Here is a 23997-nt window from a genome sequence, read left to right on the forward strand (position 1 = left end):
TTTAAAGACAAAATTGTATTCAAATTTAGAACATTAGAATGGATGTGTACAGAGAAAGAGATATTGAGAAACATGTGTGGGAGTGTCTAACCTAAGTAAAATCTCCGCAATGCGAAGGGAAACAAACTTGCGATTGTGTAAAACTTCATAGGACCAAGGTGTGCCCCCCACGGCTAACCGGAGTTAGACGCGGATATAAGCGAGAGACCCGCCGTTGTTTGTTGTTGTTGTCGTTTTCCTCTGAAACTGGCTTTTCTAAGACAGGAGAAAGAGAAGAGAAAGAGGAAATTGGGTTGAGTTGAGAGAAGAAGATGATGGAGGTGTCGGTGGGTGGCAGCAGTGTCTCTGAGCTGAGTCCGGACGAGGAGAGGATCATGATCAAAGACATTGCTCTCGCTGCCCAGGCTAACAGCAAAGAAGGAGACACCTTCTTCTTAATCACTCAGAGGTTCTTCCTTCTTTCCCTCACTTTTGCAACTGGGTACCCTAAATCACACCCAAAGTTCAGACCTTTTCTGTTTTTTCTTCAATTATGCCAATGTTTCCTTCTCTTGGCAAAATGGAATACCCTGAATTTTCTAGATCTTTCTCTTTCTTTGCCCTCGATTCTCTGACCTGATTTCACTCTATATAGTCATTGGAGTGGAATTTTTGGGAGTTGCGGGATGGATTTTAAGTGAATATTGCAATAATCTTATACTGGTTTTATCTGTTGAACAATGACGATGGTTCCTTGATTATAACTACCCGTAACCCTCAACACCCCTCTCCAATAAGAGGGGTGGGGGGAGAGAGTAATTTTACTGTGATAGTTGTTGTAATCATTCTCTAACAAAGATAATACTCTGACTGGTTCTGTTAAATTATTTTTGTTGGAAAGTTGCATTTTGAATTATGGGAAAATGATAATACTCTGACTGGGTTGTATGAACCCATTTTCCATGACAATTTGATATCCGATAAGTATGTACTGTAAATCAATTTGCTTGGGGCAGGGTGATTGAGCTGCTTCAATGTTACCCTTATGAACTTAGGAGGTATTGGGTCAAGCAGTTGTTTGCTGCTGATTGTGCAAGAAGACTTATTCGAATCCCTTGGTTGCATTTTTGCTTGGACTTGTATCTTATCGTTGTAATGTAAACTTCAAGGACTAGGCTTTTATTCAGTTCAGTAAGTTGTTAAACCTGAGGCGGGGATGTTCTGTTGTTTGTGTGTATGAGTATGGCATATTACAGAAATGATAAATATTTGCACCCCTTTGCAAAATATAGGTGTTACACTTAGTGCCTATGCTCCAAACAATAAGAATCTGCTTCACTGTATGAGCCTTTCATACCAATGTTTCCCTGGGACCGGAAACGGTTTACTCCAAAAGAAAGGAGCTACTTGGCTATTTAAAAGCAATTAAAGTTGAGCTGCTATTCCAATGTTGATTTGCATGTAACAAACATCTCAGGACAAAAAACTGTGCGTGAAAAGAAAATAAGTTTTAGTCCCTTTCTTCTTGTCTGTTGGTGGAAACCCAAAGAGACTTTTTTTTTTTTTTCTTTTAATTAGTGACAATAACCTTGAAGCGGAAATGCTTTGTAGTTTGTACTTTATTATTCATTTGTGGCTATAGACTGACTGGCTTAGTTTGAATGAATACCTCCACATTCATTTAATTATACAGAATTAGAAGGAAGTTGTTTCTGATAGTTTATATGCAGATGGTGGCAATATTGGATTGAATATGTGAACCAAGACCAGTCAAACACTTCATATGATGGATCTTCCTTATCTGAACATGATCTGACCAACTCAAGTGCTTTAAAGAGGCCAGCTGGTATTGATAATTCTGATTTGATTGATGATACTGTGTCAGAAGACTCTGGTATGGGTATTGAGATTCATGATACTCTTCTAGAAGGCCGTGACTATGTATTACTTCCCCAAGAAGTTTGGGATCAATTATTTAGATGGTGAGATTGTCTACTTGTCACATAGGTCATATGTGGTTCTTCTAAAATGTGATAAGCGCCATACAGCATTTATGATTCTCTTTTTGAATTTCTTGATTTTCATGGTTTTTGAAGAATCTATAAATTGACACAAACTCAAAGATGACTAATCCCTTAACTCTGCTTTATGAGGTGCCTGACATTTCCCCCCCTTCTTGACTAGGTATGGTGGTGGACCTACATTAGCAAGGAAAGTTATTAGTTCAGGTTTTTCTCAGACTGAATTGGCGGTAGAGGTGTATCCTTTGCGGCTTCAATTACTTATGTTGCCAAAAAATGACCGTTTTGCTATAAGAATAAGCAAGAAGGTATGATGTGATAAATTATTACTCATGATATTTGATAAATATATCTTTAGTATCCTTGTCATTCCTTTGCTAGTAAAATTCAGGTTGCATGCTATATCTGCCTTAGAGTTGAGATATTTTGAGCAGGAAACCATTGGGCAGCTTCACAGAAAAGCTTGTGAAATATTTGATCTTCCGCCAGACCAAGTAAAGAGTTCATGTTTCCTTCTTGATATTCTAATTTTTTTGAAAGCTTCTCTTGTTTTCTTTTATATTTAGCAAGTAGTGAGAAATAGCTACCTCTACTGTAGGTGTGTATATGGGATTACTATTCCCGTCGGAAGCATGCTTTGATGAATGACATGGACAAAACTCTCGATGATGCTAATTTGCAAATGGACCAAGATGTGAGCCTTCACTAAGTTTTATATTGGAGTCTTCCTCTTGTTCATGCTTATACACTTCAATTTATCACTCCTGTTTTTCTTTTGACTATTGAAAACATTCATGCAGATTCTTGTTGAGGTCATCAACAATTCAAACAACACAAGTTTTGCTCAAGAAAACGGTTCTGCTCTGAGGGAGGCGAACTTTGCTCTCGTGGAACCTCCAAAGTCGAGCTTATCAATTGCCGGTGGCTTATCTGCTAGTAAAGGTGCATCTAGAGGCTACAACACAGACCTTTCTTCATCTCTAAACCTAAATTCTCCACTCAGAGATGTTGAAAACCCTTATGGAACCAGTGGTGTCACTACAAGAGGTTCATTTGGTGGTCTAACTGGGTTGCTGAATCTTGGCAATACCTGTTACATGAATAGTGCAATACAATGCCTTGTTCATACACCAGAGTTTGCTAGATACTTCAGGGAAGACTATCATCGAGAGATAAATTGGCAAAATCCATTGGGCATGGTTGTAAGTATCATCTAAAAAGCTGTAAGCATGAACTTGTTTCCTCTTATTTATGTACTTTTATTAGGGATACTCTAAGAACAAGGATTTGGTTTAGAGGTAAAAGGTTATTTACATAATTTGTTGTGTGTGTATATATATGTATATGTGTGTGTGCTTGTTTTGATACACCCATAAGTCCTACATTGCCTAAGAGTTGAGGTCAAAAGTAACTTATGTACACCTTGCTTTCTTAACGGACTCTAGGTTGGAATGTTGATAGTGTTTGTGGGCAACAAGATAGAGGGTTTTAGGCCACTCTTGTTCTTAAACCACCATTGGTGGCTTGTTCTTATACACCAATAAATCTCACACAGTTTAAGGAGATCAATTGTAACTTGTATACACTTTTCTCACTAAGGAGATTTTTAAGGGGCAAATTGTGATGGAGGCATTAAACTCCAAAGCAAACAATACTTCAAATGTAGTGATCGAATCTATTGAATATAGTGAAAAACTATGTATGAGATTAATTTTCCTTGTATTGAATATACACATAACCCACAAGTCTAAAGATCGAGACCTGATACCATGTTGAATACAGTGAAAAACTATGTATAAGATTAATCTTCCTTGTGTTGAATATACACATAGAATACTCTATTTATAATAGAACAAATATGGACTAAGCTCAAAATACAAATAAGGAATAATAACAAACTAACTAAAGATAAAAGATAAAGATATTATATCTAATAGACTCTAATGATGTTATATCTGTGGACTTGAGGTCAAAACCATATATATGTATATATATGGGAAAGGTTCCTTAATTGAAACCTCAATACGGATGTCATCAGTCACCCTCAATATGGATGTTGTTGGCTTGGCCTAGGTTAGAGCATCATCAACTCAACATTGGTTTTTCAAAATGATGTTGATGAGGGCTTTCAGGCTAAAGTCAATTATGGTTAATTTTTTGGTCGACATCGTCTAGGTTATCTTTCAAGCCAAATTCAATTGTTATTTTTCTAATGATGATTGAGGAAGCTTTCAACCAATGTTAGTGAGGGAATTCTTCAGTAGACATTATTCAAAAAGTTGACCACAAAATAAACTTGATCAATGATGTTAAAAAAAATAACCTGGTCTCGTATGTCATCCAAAATAATTGTGGTTGATTTCAATAATAAATAACCCTGACCAAAGAAAGACTTTATTTCAAAATTTTTCAAGAAGCTCTGCCCAAAATAAACCTAGACCAAATCGATTGGTAGATATTGCCAATTGATATTTATTAATTATTAAATATTGTTTTATGTTAAAATAATCTTTTGTATTTGGTGGTAATTGAAATAATCTATATAAACAATAAAATTAAAGTTCAATAAATTTGAATTGCTCTTTCTATACAAAACATTTGAAAAATGAAACAATTTGAATTGGAATTTTATTTTAATTTCCTTGGAATTGTGAAATTCCCTATTCCAATACATTGTAAAGGTTGGGTAGAGAGAATTTATGTCATATTTGAAGAGCATTGCTCCACGAATATAAGGCCCCCCCTAGTATTATTTTTAATCTTTTTCTATCAATATAGTCTTGATTTCTCTTGAGCTTGGGTTTTATCTATTGAGCTCTTGACCACTTGGTCTTCAGAGGTCTGATAGGAAATTCCTCACAGTAAATTCTGTAAGTTGTATAAAGGAAAAAAAGGAAAGGCAAGAACAAACTTTGGACTCCCAATTTAAATTGTTAGATATATTATAGTAATATTCTGTATATGGGCTTGGGTCCATCCCTATTATATGCTTTGTGTGACATGTTATGTTCCTTAGCTGTGCATATACGCACTAGAGGATTCTATCACATGATATATACCATTTCTTCTATACAAAAAATTTCTCCCATGTCCCTCTATTATTTGCATGAGCTCATGTATAAGATACTAGTAATCAGCTTTCTCTCTCATGTAACTAACTCTCCACCATTCCACTACTTAATAGAGAAATTTTATACTTAATATGGCTTAAGTGCACTTTTTAATCCTTTCAATCGGTTTCAACTTGAATACCGTCCTCTTCCTATTTGTTCAAATTGAATTCTAGAGGGAAGAATGTATTGCCTCGGCCCCTAAAACTAGGAGGTCCATTAATGCATATATGCCTAGCCTAAGTCTTAACCTTGGGAAAAGAGTGTTCCTTTTTAAATATCTCATTTCTGTTGTTTAACTGACAAAGAAATGCCATTTTTATTTCTGTTTTTAGTTGAGCCTATTATTTTTGGTTATATTTCATGTTATTTTGAAATGAAGCATATTTGACTCGTAGTCTATTGTAACGAATATGAAAGTAATGGTCTCCATTGATACCATTTGGAATATGTGACAAGACACCTATATGACTAGTATAAGGGAAAAGAAAATGCTTTTTTTATTCTATTGTTCTGTTATTCACTGAGGCTAGTATTTTGGGTTGTATTTCATGTTATTTTGAAATGAAGAATATTTGACTTGATGTCTATGGGAACATATGAAAAGAATGGTCTTTGTTGATACCATTTGGAAGAGAGTTATTATCTTGGGTTGTCTTCATATTCCTTGAATGCCTACATTTAGATTGAACTTTTTGTGCATGACTGTGCCATCCTTCAATGACTGGGTTTGTTTAGGAAATGATTGTCTACCTTATGATAACTGATGTGTTATAATTATGAAGTATTGTTCTAAATGAAAGTTTTCACTGTGTAGGGTGAACTAGCCCTAGCATTTGGTGAGTTGCTTCGAAAGCTATGGGCACCTGGACGAACCCCAATTGCTCCTCGGCCCTTTAAAACAAAGCTTGTTCGCTTTGCTCCTCAGTTCAGTGGGCACAATCAACATGATTCTCAGGTTTGCTCGATAACTGAAATTTTGCCATCCAATTTCTGTGTAGTCTGTGGTAATATTTATTATTTTTTTCAGGAGCTTTTGGCATTTCTTCTTGATGGTCTTCATGAAGACTTGAATCGAGTAAAACACAAACCATATATAAAGTCTCGAGATGCTGATGGCAGACCTGATGAAGAAGTGGCTGATGAATATTGGGCAAATCATATATCTCGTAATGATTCCATAATTGTTGATGTCTGCCAGGTAACTCAAAGGAGTAATTAGTATTTTTTTTTTTACCGTGTCACAGTTAATAGCTTTGTATCAGCATGTCAGAAACAGCTTTAACTTGCATGGCTAACTGGAAATGCTGCATAGAATGTCATATAATAAATATTACTATAAACCATTCAGTCTGTCTAAGTATGATTTTTAACTGAATTTTTTTGTTTCTTTGTCATCACGACAATTCAACCAACATGCGTGTGTGCCTGCGCATGCAAATAGTATTACAATCACCATGTTTCTAAATTAGATTTTGATTCAATTGGTAAATATCTTGTATCCCGAGACTGATTGTTGGCTGCTTGAATATTTGCTTACAGCTAATCTGAATCCTGCATATGAATCTTCTCCTGCCACTCAATCATATATCATCCCTTTTTGTAACTGTATCTTTGTTACTTCTAGATATAATTTTAGGTCTCATTCTATCCATTCAGATAATCTTTCTTAGCATTCTGAAAATTTGATGCAGGTGTTGACATATCAACATTTTAGAAACTTTTCACGATTCTGTCATCTAGCTTTTTAAATTAAATACAGTCATACCCTTACAAATTCAATATTTTCCTTTGCATTTCATCTTTTCTTATGCTTGATTCATTCAGCTTCTAATATTAGTTGCTACAACGAGTAATAAACTGCCATGATACTAAAGTAGGATACTAAAGTAGCATAATTAGGATCTTTTGGGGACTATTATATACTATTTTTAAAGATTTTGTGTTGTAGATATCCTGAAAGATTTTGGTAAGCAGCCATTAAATTGGTTAGAAACGCAGGATTACAATAATTGAATTCTTGATTTCCTTGGCCAGTAATTTTTCATGAACCAAATGAGAATCAATCTTTATATATTTGGTTCTTTCGTGGAACATCGTATTAGAGACAATATGAAATGTTCCTTGATCATCACAGTACAACTTCATCTGCTGAACTTCACAAAACGATAGTTCTTGGAGTTGTTAGATTCACTTAAGTTAACATGTAGCTTAGGCCATAGCTATATTCAACTTTTGCACTAAATTGGGCAACAACGTTTTGTTTCTAACTTTTCCTGGATATAATATTTCCTCCTGTGTATACAAAATATCCTATAGTAGAGTGTTTGTCCGTAGGACTTCCTACTCAATCAACATCATAATATAAAAAAACTTGGGTACTTCCCTTTTCTTCATAAGATAATCCTTGTACATGTGCTTTTCTTATGTATCTAAAAATGCGTTCACAACACCCAACTATCAATGTGAGCAGCCTACATAAATTGACTAATATTCCAATTGCAAAAGAGAGGTCTGGATTAGTAATGGTGAGATGAAAGGGTTTCTTGACTAATCTTGTATGTTTTTATGGATTTGAGAAAGGTTAACCTTGCCTTGTCATTCATATTTTATTTGGATCTGTAGGTCTATCAACCGGTTGACATTCAGTCATGCTTGTTTCGTCCAAAATATCTAAGACATTTTCTCTGTGAGATAACAGTGCCTTCCTATGATTGAGCTTTCTTAATACAAAGAAAGTACTTTAACTTGCACAGTTCTTTGGTCTTCTAAAAGTGAGTGAACAAATGCTTTTTTAGGGAAATTTTAAGGACACCATTTCTAGTAATAACTATGCTGTTCACATAGGGAATTTGGTAAACACTTCCCAGGAGAAATATGACAAAAGAACCAAATTATTTACTTTACTTTGTTTCAACCCAAACTCTTGTACAAAGTGACTAAATTTTCCAAACCAATCTCTTAGAAATTAGTTTAACCCAAACAAAAGATCGACACAATTTATGTACTAAACCACACTTCTCTTAGCAACAAACATAGGAGGTTATTCCTTGTAAGTCACTACTATAATTTTTCATGAAAGAAAAGACATTTTAAATATCTAATAAATGGAGATGCTAGTGGCAAATGGCAACCATAGCAAAAAAAGGGCAGGCATTTGTTATTTTGGGTGAAAATATATCACAATAATCTAGATCACATATTCGAGTGTAGCTTTAAAGCAATCATCTTCATCATTAGGCCCAACTTTAAAGGTTCAGGCCCATCAACATCCAATTGTCATTACAATTAACAAAGTACATCTTGAATAATCGTTAATAAAAGTTACAAAATATTGAAATCCTAAATTTGACTAAACACGATTTGGTTCCCAAATGTTAGAGTGAACTAATACAAAAGGAGATAAAACACGTTGTGAGATACTTCTAAGGAAAGAACAACGGTAGTGTTCAAAATTGACACAACTCACAAGACAAACTTGACAACTTATACAAACTTGAAACAAGTTGTCCCTCTTGGCAAGGTTAGGATGACCAAGTTGAGCATGAATTATAGGAGATTCCATCACCAAACCAACATGTGCAAATATTTGTAGATGATAAAAATCATGAGACTAACATTTGATGCCAATCATCCATCCTATACTCCGGTCTTGTACACAAACAAAATCTTTGGTAAATGTTATAATACAATCAAGGCAATGGGTGAGATGACTAAGGCATAATAAGTTAAATAGAGAGCTAGGGACATAAAGACATTATCAATATATAGAAAAGGAAGAAGATGAATAGTTCTAACACCATGTGAGGTGGTTGTAGAGCCATTGGCCTTGGTAACATAAGGTAAATAACCGAAAGTAGACAAAGAAAAGAAAAAAGATTTCTTACTAATAATGTGTTCAGTGGCTCTTGAGTCTAAAACCCAAGGGCCAAGAGAATTGGAATGAGTGAGGTTAGCAAAGGATGTACTTGTGGATGCAATAGAAGTAGTGGAACTAGAGTTCTATTAGTCCTTATATCTTTTAGGAAGTTCGTTGAAGATAATAGACTGTCCTGAATTATCAAATAAAGTGAGACCCTAATCAAATGGTTGCAGAAGAGTCATTAGAAGTGATTGAAGAAGTTATTTAAATGGTTGACTTACTCGGCAAACGCAGTAGGGTGGAACAAGCGGAAGTAAAGGTAGACACAATTAGGGACCCTAAAATCTAATTACGAACATGTGAATAATCAACAAGAAGCTCATGTAAGGCCAACAACATCAATAGCTTTGATCGATGCTCTAGTTCTTGGGATGGAGTGGAGGCAGGCAGGAGACAGTACCTCATTGAAGTCATTGTATCCAAATATTCAGTCATTGTACCATCAAGACGTTTGGGAGCAACAACATTTAGGATATTGACAAACACCATTGAGTATCATTGGTGTATAACAGTTTGGTCTCTTCCCAAACTTCTAAATAGGTGTCATAAGAAGCACAAAACACTATAAAGTAGTGGTGGTAGTTGTTGAAGGCTGGGCCAGATCTGCCACCATGCATGGCAGTGGAAAGAGATAAGGAGGCATGTGGAGGAGCATTGGAGTTCTAATTGTGGCATGGTGGTTGCCAGACCAAATGGCAGTACGGTGAAAAGTACTGTGTTGGCAGTACAATGACGGGACAAAACAAAGGTTGAGGCAGAAGCTGGGAGGTGGAGCTAACATAAGAGTAAAGCTGGAAACTAAAAGAAACAATTTCCGGGAAAAAAAATTAGCATCAATGGAAAGACTGTTCACTCGGGAGGTAAAGAGTAAACCTAGTGTTAGATACCATGTTAAAATAAAAGAGAAGGAGACATAGGCTGAACCCTTAATGTGTATTGAGCACATAGGGTTATGTATGTATAAATAAAAAAATACAAAGAGATGGACTTAAATCCGTTACATCTAACAACTTGTTTGAAATGATCAAAATGAATTTAGGAGGGGAAATTTACAGGGAAGAAGGCTTGGGATTGTGGTGAATGTGTGGGGCATAAAAATAATGGTTTGGGCCACAAAAACAATACACGAATAAAGGCTTACAGGATTATCATGACAATGATAATTATTCTTCTTTTGAGCATTCTGAACTTCACAAAAAAGACTAGCTCATCCAGAGGGAGGGGTAATTATATGATAAGAGACAACATGGTGTTTTCTACTAGTGTAAATTATACTCTACATATCTGATTTATGTAAATTATACTCTTGTAGACATCAATTTTCAATGATGCTAATTTTGGTCCATAATATCAACTTTGCTTTCCTGATTATCCATTAGTAATTGTTTATGCATGATATACATTTACATTTTATATCTGTCCTGATCAAGTTCACTAACTTGGATATGTTTCTGATAATTCTTCATTTCACAGGGACAATACAAGTCAACTTTGGTTTGTCCAGTTTGCAATAAAGTGTCTGTCACATTTGATCCTTTTATGTACCTTTCCCTGCCACTCCAATCCTCCACTGCCAGTAGAACCATGACAGTGACAGTCTTTGCTTGTGATGGGGCTGCCCTTCCATCTCCTTGTACAGTAACTGTCCCTAAGCAGGGACGAATCAAGGATCTCATCCAGGCACTTAGTAATGCCTGCTCGTTGAAGCACAACGAGAGGCTATTGCTTGTGGAGGTACGCACCATCTAGAATATAACTTAAATGTATTTGTTGGAATTATTGCATATATTTTATTTTAATTGAGTGTGATATTGATGTGGTATTAACAGGTACGAAACCATTTGATCCATAGATATTTGGAAGATCCTGTTCATTTGTCTACTATTAAAGATGATGAGCGTCTTGCTGCTTACAAGATTCCAAAGATAGAGAAGAACACAAAGTATCTTCAGTTGATACATCGCCGAAGAGAGCAGTATGTGATTTCTAAATTTACATGATATGCTTACAGTTGTATTTGCCAAAGAAGAGAGCAGTATGTGATTTCTAAATTTACATGATATGCTTACAGTAATATTTGCCAAAGAATTGAATTTGCTTTGTCATATTAGTACCTTTAATGATGCTTACTTTTGTCTCCATGTGACTTGTCTTTTACTAGTTTTGGGATTTGGGAAAACAGTGTCATGTTTAATAACCACAATAAGGTTTTTGACTATTACATAGTGCTGATTAGATCCGATCTTGTCTATTTGGTGTAGACCCATTAATGTTTAACTAGCAGTCGCGTGGCCATGATATCGTGTTGTATGGGCCTTAAAACACCAAATTTAGCATAATTTTGTATGTTGTTTGTTACCCTGCTTTCTGACATTGTTTGTAATTTTCTTAGAAGCAGTGACTCACATGTCATATCTGGATGGAAACCGTATGGAACACCTATTGTTTCATTGATTTCATGTGATGATACAGTCACAAGAGGTGATATACAAGTAATGGTTAATCGTATTCTTTCCCCTCTGCTAAGGAGAGGTAGTAATGTAGAACAAGCTACTAATTCTGAAGCAAGCATCCCAAAAGCAGAACCTGATGAATGCAGTAATACTCATGATGCTGCAAGTGTTGGCAACGTGGTGTCAAATTCATTAAATAAGGATTTTACCAATTCAAAGGCACCATCAATGCCAACGCTACCTCTTCTCTTGGTTGGTGATAACAATGCTTGCATTGATCTTTCAATGGGCGAGGAGAAAGTGGTTAAACTGCCTCAATCATCTCCAAAAGTTTTAGTGTATATTGATTGGTCTCAGAAGCTTCTGGAGAAGTATGATACTCATCCAATTGAGAGTTTGCCTGAAGTTTTAAAATATGGGCCTGTAACCAAGAAAGCTCGTACTGAACCTCTCTCGTTGTACACCTGCTTGGAAGCTTTTCTGCGGGAAGAACCTCTGGTGCCTGAAGATATGTGGTTAGTTCATCATGCAGCTCATTTTGTTCTTCATATCTTTCTTAATCTTATTTAACAAGCATTGAAATGGAATGTGCATTAATAGTTGTGTGCTAGATCTGTAAATAACGCTTTTTAATTACATATTTCCTAAAATGTTGACTACTTTGCACAACAAAAGCTATTGGAGATTTCACATGGACTATAGATGTGACTAAATTATAATATATAAGTGACTCTAAACTCATTTTACTAGTCAATTTTGTAAAATTGAGTTATACTTAAAATTCACTTTCTAAAATGATATTAGAGTTTATCAAAGTCTATTCTAGTGAGGTTTGTTAGGCCTTGTGTCATCCACTATCATGTCTTCTCTGTTATTTGAGACGTTCAATCCTTGGAACGAGTGAGTGGTTGGAGATTCCACATTGACTAGAGATGTGATGAAATTATAATATATAAGTGGTATGCTGGTATTGTGAGGTTGTGTTACACTTATAATCCACTTTAGAAACAATTGGGTTTGACCACTAACGTGCTTCTTAGTTTGAAGGGTTATTTGTATTGTATTAAGAGTAAATGCAAATATTGATCAACAGCATTGACTTTTCTAGCATGAGGTGCACTATCCTTTATTTGGTCACCCGGTGGAGCAGTTAACGTAGATTATCTTAGAGGATTCTGATCTAGGTGTTTTCCATAACTTGTGTGGGTTACCTTCTAATATTTTCAAGTTATTATGGCTTAGATCTGAAATTGTGTTAAATTTATTCTGGAATTGGATTTTGAACTACATTAAGTGCTTTAAATACAATATTGTTCAAAAGGAATTTCTGCATTCTGATTTATTGGTTGTCTGATTTCTTTTATGCTTACGCTTGTTAAGACTTAAAAGTGTGCATGGCAAACAACACACCAGGTGTTGTGTTAACTACTGACTAATTACTACTATAACTATAACTTTATGCAAGAATAAATTTGAAATTGAAAATTCTAAACAAATGACAAAGCAATTCAAAAGTAAATGCCAAGACATAACCATCCCTAGTTTTGAGAGGGAAAACAATGAGATGAAATAAAAATCACCATGTGAGTTGATCTTCTCTTAGGTCTTCTCTAAGCCTTAAATCTGTAAAATTTAATAGCAAACCAGCCCATAATTTTGCTTAAAAATGCTTATTAAAATAACTTAACCTCCCTGGAATTTCGAAAGACAGTTTAACTAGAAAGCAAACTTGAATCAAACATTTGAGTATGCTCAAAACCTTTGTCCATATCTGCGAAATCCAAGGACTTAAAAAACACATTTATGGATGAGAAACCAGACCGAAACTATGGGTTATCAAAGCTCTGCTTCTCTTTATCATTTTTCTTTTTTGCAGTACATTCCTTTTGAAAGCAATTTTGCTTCGAGCTCCTCCTTAATATGAGCTATAACTCTGCCTTTATAATCTGGCTCTCTTTTTGAACCAAAAAAATACTACTAAAGAAAATCTGCACGAAACTCTAATCATGAAATCATTGGAACACCCAATTGAGCTGTATGGTGCAGTCTTTATTTGTATTCTTAGTGTTATTTCATTCAAGCTGTGTCTTCATGGTAATTTAAACCTTATAATAAAGGAATTTTCATACTAGTCTCTTTGTATTTCAATCGTTCACATGGTTTACGTGCTTGATCTTGTATTGCAACAAAAATCTGACTCGAAGCAAAAGTTTGTTACTACTGCAGAAATAGTACTTGCATAAAACATTTCTCTATTTACATATATGAATTCATACTTTAATGGCAGTGACTATTGTTAATTTATCTATGTTAATTGATTAGAGATACGATTAATTTAGAATATATAAATGACTGCAAATCTGATTTTATAAGTCGGTTTTATAGGACTGAGTTAGACTTAAAATCCATTTCTTAATAATTTAAATTTGATATAGGTACTGTCCCAAATGCAAAGAGAGACGACAAGCTAGCAAGAAGCTTGATTTGTGGAGGCTCCCAGAGGTTTTGGTCATTCATTTGAAGAGGTTTTCATACAGCAGGTCAATGAAGCATAAACTGGAGACTTTTGTCAACTTTCCCATTCATGATTTTGATTTAACTAATTACATAGCCAACAAAAACAACTCTCGCCGGCAACTGTACGAACTGTATGCCCTTACAAATCATTATGGTAGCATGGGTAGCGGGCATTACACTGCACATATCAAGGTATACTCTGAAATTTCAATCCATTGAAGTTGTTTTGATTTCTAGTCTATGGTTCAGCACCCAGAATGCTCTTCCTTTCAGCAATATTGCAGCCTGATTCATATTTTTGTAATGTACAGCTTTTAGATGAGAACAGGTGGTACAATTTTGATGACAGCCACATAACACTGATAAGTGAAGATGAGGTTAACACTGCTGCTGCCTATGTTCTATTTTACCGGAGGGTGAAGACCGAGGAAGCAGCCATTAGCAATGGAGCCTAGTCTTTCATGTTGGAAGTTTTATGTATAATATGAAGTAGATCTCATGCTTTACTATTTCAGAAAAATTACGGTAAAACGTAGGTGAACAATTTCAAATGTATGGCTTAAATTAGGGATTTTGATTTACTGTATGAAAGGCATCAACCTGTTGATACAAGAGTGTATGTAATCAATAATTACTATTTTATATATAAGAGTAAAATGGTCTTAACAAAATGAATTTTTGTATTTGTAAAGAAAAAGTTAGGGTGAAAGATTCTCAAGGATGTGTCAAATGTATCATTGTACTTTTGTGTTTCTTAAAGGGAGGGGAACTGGAAGTTGAATTTTGGAAAGCTAGAAAGCTAGAAATTAGTTAAAGACTCAGAAAAAATGCCACACAAATCTTTATTATTATTTATAAAGATAATATAGTTAATCCAAACCAAACCAAATTTGAAATCTGTCAAAATCTTAGGTGGCTTTAGTCACAACAAGAAACCAAAATCACAATTTCAAAATATTCTTTTTTTCAAATCTTTTTGTTGTCATTGGCATCATCTTTCTCTATCATAATCTGTTCCACTGTAATGCACTCATATCGAGCTCCTATCTTATCTTGTCTGTCTCAATTCTCAAACATGAAACTTGTTCAATAACAATAGCTTGTTTGGAACATATTTTTATGCTTGAAAAATATTCCAAACTTTTTTGGATGAACTTGCTACTTAAAATAAAAAAATTAGCTTTGGCAAGTCAAACACAATAAAATTAGGTAAACCATGTGTTAATGCTATATTACAGTTCAACCCGTGAAAAAAGAAAATGAAGAAACAAATTTTTACTTGAAAACAAATACTATATTAGTCTTACAAAAACCTTTTTTGTAAGAATTTAGTCTAATATGTACTTTATATAATAATTTTTTTCCAAGGAAGAGTGCCCAGGTTTTCGTTTGAATTTAATCATGTAGTTATTCGTTTCGATATTTTTATTGTTGTAATTAATAACTACATCACAGGTACTTTAAAATTATTTCTTTGATAACTAAACTATGTAGAGCTGCCAAACAAGCTGATAAAACTCAATTGACTTTATCTGTATTTAATTCTTTTCTTAGAGTTCTAATCTTTATATCTGGTCAATGCATCACTTAAGATTGTTTTAAAAATAAAATATAAAATAACTTCAATTAAAAAAATAGAAGAAGAACACACACATATTCAAATTTTAATAACTTTAAATGAATTATTTGAGTTAAGAAATTATTAAATGAATCTTTTTTTCTATGTAATTTTTAAGAAATTTTAAATGTTTTATTTTTTTATTCATACGATTATTGATCGACTCATATGAAGATTAATATGTTGTTGCATTACATATACATTTATGATGATAAATGTATAATAATTGTAAGATTTTACTTATTAATGATAAATTTTAAATCACACTAAAACATTGACGCTTTGTTCGCTTGAACAGATTCGACTGTTCAAGCAAATTTGCGAGCGATGAAAGATTTAAATTTTGCGTTCCTTTGCACTGATTTCAAGCGATGGATTTGCAAGGATTTTCAGTTCAATGCACTGTCCTCACCATCTCGCAAAAATGAGACGATTTGCGATGATTTACTGCCAAAAGACTAATATACCCTCTGTTACTCTGAAAATTCCAAGTGAATAAGACGGCGGATGAAGATGCAGATGAAGATGGCGTACACATGTATTCTGAAATTTGGGACAGGTATTCGGATACACTGTTGCTGTATCCGGATACAGTTTTCTTCAGAAATTGCAAAAGAAGAGTATCCAGATAGACCCTGTGCGTATCCGGTTCCAAGCGTTCTTGTTGTTTGCAGTTCTTTGTATGACAGCCATGGGAGCGTTCCGGTAGTAATCACTGGTTGGCCAGAGCTTCCTTCCTTGGTCCGTCGCCACAGCTAGCAAGGTGAAGTGTGTTTAGGGTCGTGCATGGGTGATGGTACCAACCATCTTCTTCACGGTGGCAGCTTGGTGATTCTTTTGGTTGCCGTTTGCGACGCGGTGGTGGTTCTAGGTTCTCCATGACGGCGAAGTTGGCGGTGGCCTGCTGAAGTGATGATGATGATTGCGCGATGGTGGATGGTGGTCTGTGAGGAAGAAGACTCGCGACGACAATTTGGACTGGTGCTTGCTCACGGAAGATTGGGTGGTGGCGTGAAGCTTCGTGATGGTCGGCGAGCACGCCGGCGACGATGGCTGGCAGCGGCTTGAAGGTTGACGGTGGTGGCTTTAGGGTGGCTGACGACTATGGGTGTTGAACGACGGCATGGTGGTGAGAAACATGGTCGCAGATGATGGAGGCGCTGTGCGACGGCTTGCTGGTGGTGCGCGATGTGGCTGCCATGGAGGAGGCGGCGGCTAGGGTTTGGCAAGAGAATTAGGGTTTCTGTTGGGCTTTAGTATTGGCCTGGTTTAGAACTGAGGGTTGCATGTAGGGAAATCTGGGGGTGCAAGAGTAAAAATTGTCTATTTGGACATTATTTTTCAAACAAATACTATATTTAAAAATAAAATTAATTTACAACATTATAAATTTTTAATGCTTTAAAAATTAATTTTACTTATTATTTCAATTATTATTAATTAATTTCCTCTCTTTATTAACATTTATACATTCAAATATAACATTACAAAAATCACATTTTATATTACTTTAATACCTAGGGACATTTTGGTAATCTATAATTTTTACCAATTAAACTAATTTTTTAAATCTGTAACATCAATCAAATCCTACACTAATTCTCACAAACTTTACTCTCAAATCCATTCTCAATTACCCACAAATCCACTCAAAAAAACAACAATAAAATTACCCTCAAATCCATTCAAATCATCTCCCCCAAATCATCTCCCACAAATCCTCCCAGAAGAACACAGCCTGAGGGATGATGAATAGCATTTTTTAAAATTCTTTTGCAAAACAGAGTTTAATGGATTTTAAAAGATATATAATTTAAGTAAGATGATTAGACGTTAGTTTTTATGAAGAGCGTATATGAAAAATGTTTCAAAGAAAAAAGTAATAAAACACATATTTTATACTGGTTCACTCAATCTGAGTTATGTCCACTTCTCTCTTAGGAACTCTTAAACGGTTTCATTAATCTTCAAGACGATTACAAAAGTTTTACCTCTCCAAGTTTATAATGAATATTTTCACTACTCTTGATTCACCTAGTCAATACGACTAATTCGAGTTTAACCATTCTTGGTATACAAGTGTTCTAACTATTTTTGCTTCAACCCTAGACAACTCGTCTAAAGTGTTTAACTCAACTAAGCTAAACACCAAGTGTTCTAATTCTCTTCAGAATTTTACAACATAATTAATGTTTAAGAGCAGATACAGATTGATAACTCTCACAGAGAAGATATAAATAGTACAAAGAAATATGAGATTTTGCTAAGGTTTTTCTCTAGAAAAATTTAGCTTCAGACGATATATGTGCACAATATGCTTATTTGAGTGTTCACGAGTTCACTATATTATCTTTCTTATCTTTTCTTCAAACTTCCATCTATTTATAGCTTTTCTTGAGAAATGACCGTTAGAGAGGTTGACTTCATGCAGAGTAGGTAGACTTTAGGTGAGAAGTCAGACTTAAGTCTACTTTACAGAGGTACAATACTTTGTTATAGCTTTCAGCAAAACGTAGCTTGTACGATGTGTCACAGTAGAAGTCTTCAAGGGAAACACTTCTGGAATGTTCTTCAAATCTCTCAACTTAGGTGTAGTGATTTTGATAAAATCTTTCTACTTTAGTGATCTGCACAAATACCAAGAACAAGGTATACAAGCATCGAAACACTTTATCACGCATTAAATATTTTGAACATTGATAAGCGTTAGACCATATTGCATGTTCAAAACATTTTATCATTTTTTATTTAATTAATAAATGCATCACTTGATAAAGAATTCAACATATGTGATCATCAAATGGTGTAAAACATTATACGCTTAATCAAAAGTTGTTTGAGATATGCAGCGTTTATCAGTCTTTTGTTAGAGGTACATTACATAATACACTTGACTGACATTGTTTTGAATAAAACACATTTTAAGCTTTATTGTTATCATTGAGATAAACACTTCTATCCATAAAATGCTAGCTTGTAAGATGTCGTCCGTTTATATGTTTAGATGTTGTTAGTAAAATGTTGTCGGTTACTCATATCGTCTATTAGATGATTCATTAAGAAAGACACTTCATTTTTATTAAACGTTGTTTATAAAGCTTTGTCCATCAAACAATATAGTCTGGAAAACATTATTCTAAACTTGTTTTCGTCTAGAAAATATATTCTAAAATATTTTTCTCTTAGACGTTATTTCTTTTAAAATATGGGTTAAATATGTTTTTAGTCCCTAAACTATCAAGTGATTTTCTTTTTACTCCCTTTTTCAAACTTTGCTACATTTTGATCATTCTTTTTAAGGAAACCATAATTTTTCGTCCTCCAAAACCAACGACGTTAAAAAGAAGTTGAGCTGGCTAATGGTGGAGTATCACATCATTTTTTTTCTAACACTAAAGTCAATCTTCCCAGCTTTTCTCCCTCCCTCACCGGCAAGGCTCCTATCCCTCACCGGCAAGGCTCCTACTCTTTCCCCGTCAGAGAGTTTCCATCGGCATCGACATTATCAATGACCTGATCCTGTTGTTCTTGGACGAGCCAACCTCGGGACTTAACTCCACCAACGCGCTGTAGGGAGGGGTTCCACACTCACACATACACATACACATAAGTCTCCATATTTGATAAGATATTGTCCGCTTTGGGCCAAGCCCTCACAGATTTGCTTTTGGTACCACTCCAAAAGGCCTTTTATCAATGAAGGTATCTTATGTGTATATAAACTGATGTCCATCTCTTATTTTTTCTGATGTGGGACTTTTTTTGTACCCAACACGCGCTTGGTGTTGAAGGTTTTGTAGAGAATCGCACAGAGCGAAAGCATCGCGATCATGTCCATTCACTAGTCGAGTTATTGAATCTTAGGGTAGTTGGACTGCATGACCTTTTTATCACGAGGCTAAACTATTTACAGCGGTTCACTGTTGCAGTTATCGGTTCTCTTCTCTGAGTTCGATCATCCGATTCCGGAAACCGACAACAGAACGAAGTTCGTGTTGGACCTGATTCGCTAATGGGAAGGCTCTCCCGGCGGAACGAAGAGCTTGGTCGAGTTCAATAAATCATGGCAGAGCATGACGAAGCACCATCAAATGACAACGGAGGCGGAACTGAACGTGTTGTCGTTGAAGGAAGCAATAACTGGTGGTTTTGGTCGACGAGGGCGGCGAACGGGGACAAAGATGCAACGAAGGAGACGACGCCAGTAAGGGAAGGAGAAAAAAATGGGAAGATTGAATCAGTGTTAGAAAAAAAAAATGACGTGACACTCCACCATTAGCCAGCTCAGCTTCTTTTTAATGTCGTTGGTTTTGGAGAACGAAAAATTATGGTTTCCTTAAGGAGTAGGATCAAAATGTATCAAAGTTTGAAAGAAGGACTAAAAACAAAATCGCTTGATAGTTTATGACTAAAAACATATTTAACCCTTAAAATAACCTTTCATACATAGCAATATTTCATTTAATGCTTTACTTAAACTTAAATATTTGAATTGCTAGACAGTCTAGTTTCTAAAAGATCTTATCTTAACAAAACCAATTAAAAGATAAGTTTATTCTTCGACATGCTTTATAATCAAATATATTTAGGATCATTATTTTATTAGTCATAAATATTAAAGTGATCTACTTAATATAAAATTATTGCTAAAAACATATATGTGATGAAATATTAATTATGTAAATACCATAAGAAATATTTTTAATTTGACGTAGGATCAAATTAGGAATATTGAAAATTACGAATGTAACTATAGAAATTACATAAAAGGTTATAATCCTGATTTGTAGAGAAAAAAATATATTTCTATTCGTTTATTTTCATCTCCATCAAAAGAGAAAACTAAGAAGGAATCTAAGATATTGAATGATCACATATCTATTGCTCATCTCACCACTTCATTATTTTTGATGATAAATCCATATACGGTTTTCTATTCTCTTTGAATTGGAGGATGATTCATAAGGATTAATATTTGATTGTGCTATAATTTTTGTTTTGTATAAAAAACATATTCTAACATTTTAAGCCACACCAAATGGTATAAATAACAAGTGACAACTTCATAATGTTTGTAGAAGTCGCTCAAGGTCATTTTTTTTAGGACACCTTTTAGTCACAACTGAAGTAAATGGTTCTTTGTTTAAAAGGCTATATAGACAAGATACTTCTTCAATTTAAAAGGCTATATATATATATATATATATATATATATATATATATATATATATATATATATATATATATATATATATTAATTTTCTTTTTATCATGTGGTGATCAAGTGTTAGTTACATGAACAGAGAAATTTTAGAAATTTAACACTTTCGGCGTATTTTATTTATGACGTGTTTAAATTAATTGAATTATTGACTACAAAGTAATTATATTATTCAATTTCTCTGAATACCTAATAACTCACATTTATTGAATTATTTACTACAAAGTAATTATATATATTTATTTTCTTTCTGATTAAATTTAAAATATGTATTTATTTTCTTTCTGATTATGCATAACAAGGTTGATTTGTTTACTGCTTTATTTAAGTATATATATGTTTGGTGTTAGATAAAAGAACCCAGAAAGATGAAACTCTACGTTGATGTACTTATTGGGTTGTTTAAGAAAATTTGCTGTGTTAGATATGGAAAACATTTAAGATGAAACGCTAAACATTCATCAATCCACTAATCTCATTTCTAAAATCAGTTAAACATAGATTTACAGAACATTAACATAATGATAGCAATTACAAAATAAGTAGAACCTCTAAAATTTACAGAATCACGATACATTTCTCTCACTTTGACTTTTTATTTCTTAATGCTATTTATAGACATTTATACTTTTCCTGCTTCCATCTATTATCAACTTCATGTACCATATTTTTAACAAAATTACAAATTTATTCATATGGATAAATGTTCCAAAAATTTATAAAAATAACTAAATAATCTTTAAAAGATATAACTTCTTAATTTTGAAGTCATATTTTTCAAACACGAATATAGACTAATAAAATTGAAATCATACTTTAAAATCAAGGTTTCTAACTTTTATTTTTATACGTACGTCGTTACTAGCAACATCTTCTTCCCATTTTCTGTTTTATTTTATTTTTATAAATCGTCTTTCTAATACGCGATTTTTTCCCCTAAAATACCCATTTATTTTCTTTTTAACTTTTAATACTAACATTATTTTTAATTTTGAGATATTTGTTTTAATAATTTTAAACCTTTAGTAATTTTTATATTTTAAAATTATTTTTTGAGTAATTTGATTGGTAAAAATTTTAAATATTGTAAATTTTTATGTAACCATTTTTTACTTTGTAATATTGTTTTTAATAATTTGGTTAATAAATTAAAATTTAAAATTTCTAAATTTTTCACCTTTTAATATTTTTTTCCTTTTAAACTTTTATATTAGTATTTTTTATTTTAATTTTCTTAAATAATTTGATTATTAAATTTTATTTGTGATTCTTATTTATCACACACACACACACATATATATATATATATTGAAAATATTTTTATATTTTAATTTTAATTTATTAATCAAATAGTTAAAAGTGAGCTTTGAAATTAAATAAATTGCTGTTTAAATTAAAATATATAAGTTATAATGTAAAAATATATATACAACTTCACCAAGAACCGAAAAATAAAAAGTTAAAAATGTTGTATTCAAAGAATTACTTTTTTTCTTAAAATGTAGAAGTTGTGAACTACAGTTGCACTTTGAAGTCATTTTATCCATGTATCACATGATATTTTCACATATTCTTAATTATTTGATTTTTAAACAATATTTTTTAAAAAAAAATTCTTTTCACAACATTTTTTTAATAACTTTTTTACAATGTATATATAACAACTTGTAATTGATTCATTTTAAATATTATTTAAACATAAAATTCAAATAAATTAATAAAATAATAATACAAAGTATTCTCAAAATATCGTGATCCTTGTATTTATTACTATATGAGTATAATAATATTTTGTTACAAAAATTTTCATGTAATTATTTAAAGTATTTAAAAAAGTATTGTTAAAAGCATTTTTTTTATTAAATTATATTTTGACAATTTTTTTACAAACTAAAGATATGTCATCACTTTATTTATTGATCTATTTAAATTTTCAGTTTAAAATATATTTAAAATGAACCATTAAGAAATTATCATATATTTAAAAAGGATCCCGATATGTTAACAACGCTATTTGACAACGTTTTTTTACAACCACAAGTGTCAGCAATGTATTGGATGATTTAATTATTATTTTTTGAGTTTAAAAACCGATTTGAAAAAAGGGAGTTTGTGTTGTTCCAAAAACACCCTTAGTCATTTGAGTCAGTCTTTCTCCTTCGTAGTACTCTCTCTCTTTCTCCATTTTAGGTTTTCGTTTTTCTCTGAAGCTCTCTGTCTAATGTTTTCGTGTTCTTTTGAAGTTGTTCCCTCTTTGTCCATTTATTGAATGCTTTGAAGTGGTGAGCAATCTCTGTGGAGGTTGAGGGATTTTGTTGTTTTTGCCTGTGGAGTTCTACAATACGCGTCTATCATTGTTGGATATCTATTTCGTCGAACTTGTTTCCTCTTTCATTCCATGGCTTAAGGTGCTTACAGTACACCTTGTAACAAACAAGATTTTTACAATNATTTTGCAAGTGATGGAGGAATTTACAGCCATGAAAGCGGTAANAAGGAAGGANAACGTCGAAAGCGTTTCAAGAGCAAAGCCTGTAGAACTCCTTACACCGGATACAGTCCAAAACTTGGTTGAGAGTTATGTAATTTTTGTAATAGGGTAGTATTTGACAGATTTTTACGTATGTATACTTGTATTTGGAACACTTAATATGATTGGAACACTTAATACTTGTATTTGACAGTTTAATCCAGTTTTGTACCAAAACCTTAGAGTAGCTACCAGTGCCTAACTGAGTGGCTCNCAAGTTTGGTGGATTATGGGTTTTCANTGTTTTGAGTACTGAAAACCCCTCTTGGGCATGGTTCAATCACTCCACAACAACAAAATTGAAGTTAGGACTCCCTTATATGGATGTTTGACCAAGTAGAGGTCTTGCTAAGTTGAGAGGGGCAGGTGATGCAACCATTAATTGAGGTCTGATGCACTGGTAAGCGGTTACAAACACCCAATTGGGAGCAGCGTTCAAAAAACCCGGGAGCAGCCATCAACTTTCGGTACATAATCCATTTTCTCACTTGGTAATCGTTTACAGTCTGTTTGTAAACGATTACACAAGCTAATTGGTCATGAAAATCACACACCACTTGAAATCACACAACACTTGTACCCTCCCCACCTAATTGTAACCATGTTAGCCCCCAACACCCAATTGG

At 33.5% G+C, this 23997-nt stretch overlaps 1 protein-coding gene across 1 annotated transcript; it reads left to right on the forward strand.

The window, feature by feature from the left end:
- The first annotated feature begins 54 nt into the window (after window positions 1-54).
- On the forward strand, window positions 55-14673 carry LOC106753923 (ubiquitin carboxyl-terminal hydrolase 5). The gene is made up of 13 exons (XM_014635807.2): window positions 55-448; window positions 1710-1961; window positions 2164-2308; window positions 2435-2494; window positions 2599-2694; window positions 2801-3202; window positions 5928-6068; window positions 6141-6311; window positions 10506-10766; window positions 10862-11007; window positions 11425-12000; window positions 13921-14194; window positions 14314-14673. The coding sequence occupies exons 1-13, from the start codon at window positions 312-314 to the stop codon at window positions 14455-14457; spliced, it is 2805 nt and encodes a 934-aa protein (XP_014491293.1). The 5' UTR covers window positions 55-311; the 3' UTR covers window positions 14458-14673.
- Window positions 14674-23997: the final 9324 nt, after the last annotated feature.

This window comes from Vigna radiata, unplaced genomic scaffold (assembly GCF_000741045.1).
Source record: "Vigna radiata var. radiata cultivar VC1973A unplaced genomic scaffold, Vradiata_ver6 scaffold_7, whole genome shotgun sequence".
Classification (NCBI taxonomy): domain Eukaryota; kingdom Viridiplantae; phylum Streptophyta; class Magnoliopsida; order Fabales; family Fabaceae; genus Vigna; species Vigna radiata.

Coding starts and splice junctions, on each gene's coding strand:
- LOC106753923 (XM_014635807.2), top strand. CDS start 312: ATGATGGAGGTGTCGGTGGGTGGCAGCAGTGTCTCTGAGCTGAGTCCG. Junction 2,309..2,434: donor CTATAAGAATAAGCAAGAAG/GTATGATGTGAT, acceptor TATTTTGAGCAG/GAAACCATTGGGCAGCTTCA. Junction 6,312..10,505: donor TAATTGTTGATGTCTGCCAG/GTAACTCAAAGG, acceptor TTCATTTCACAG/GGACAATACAAGTCAACTTT.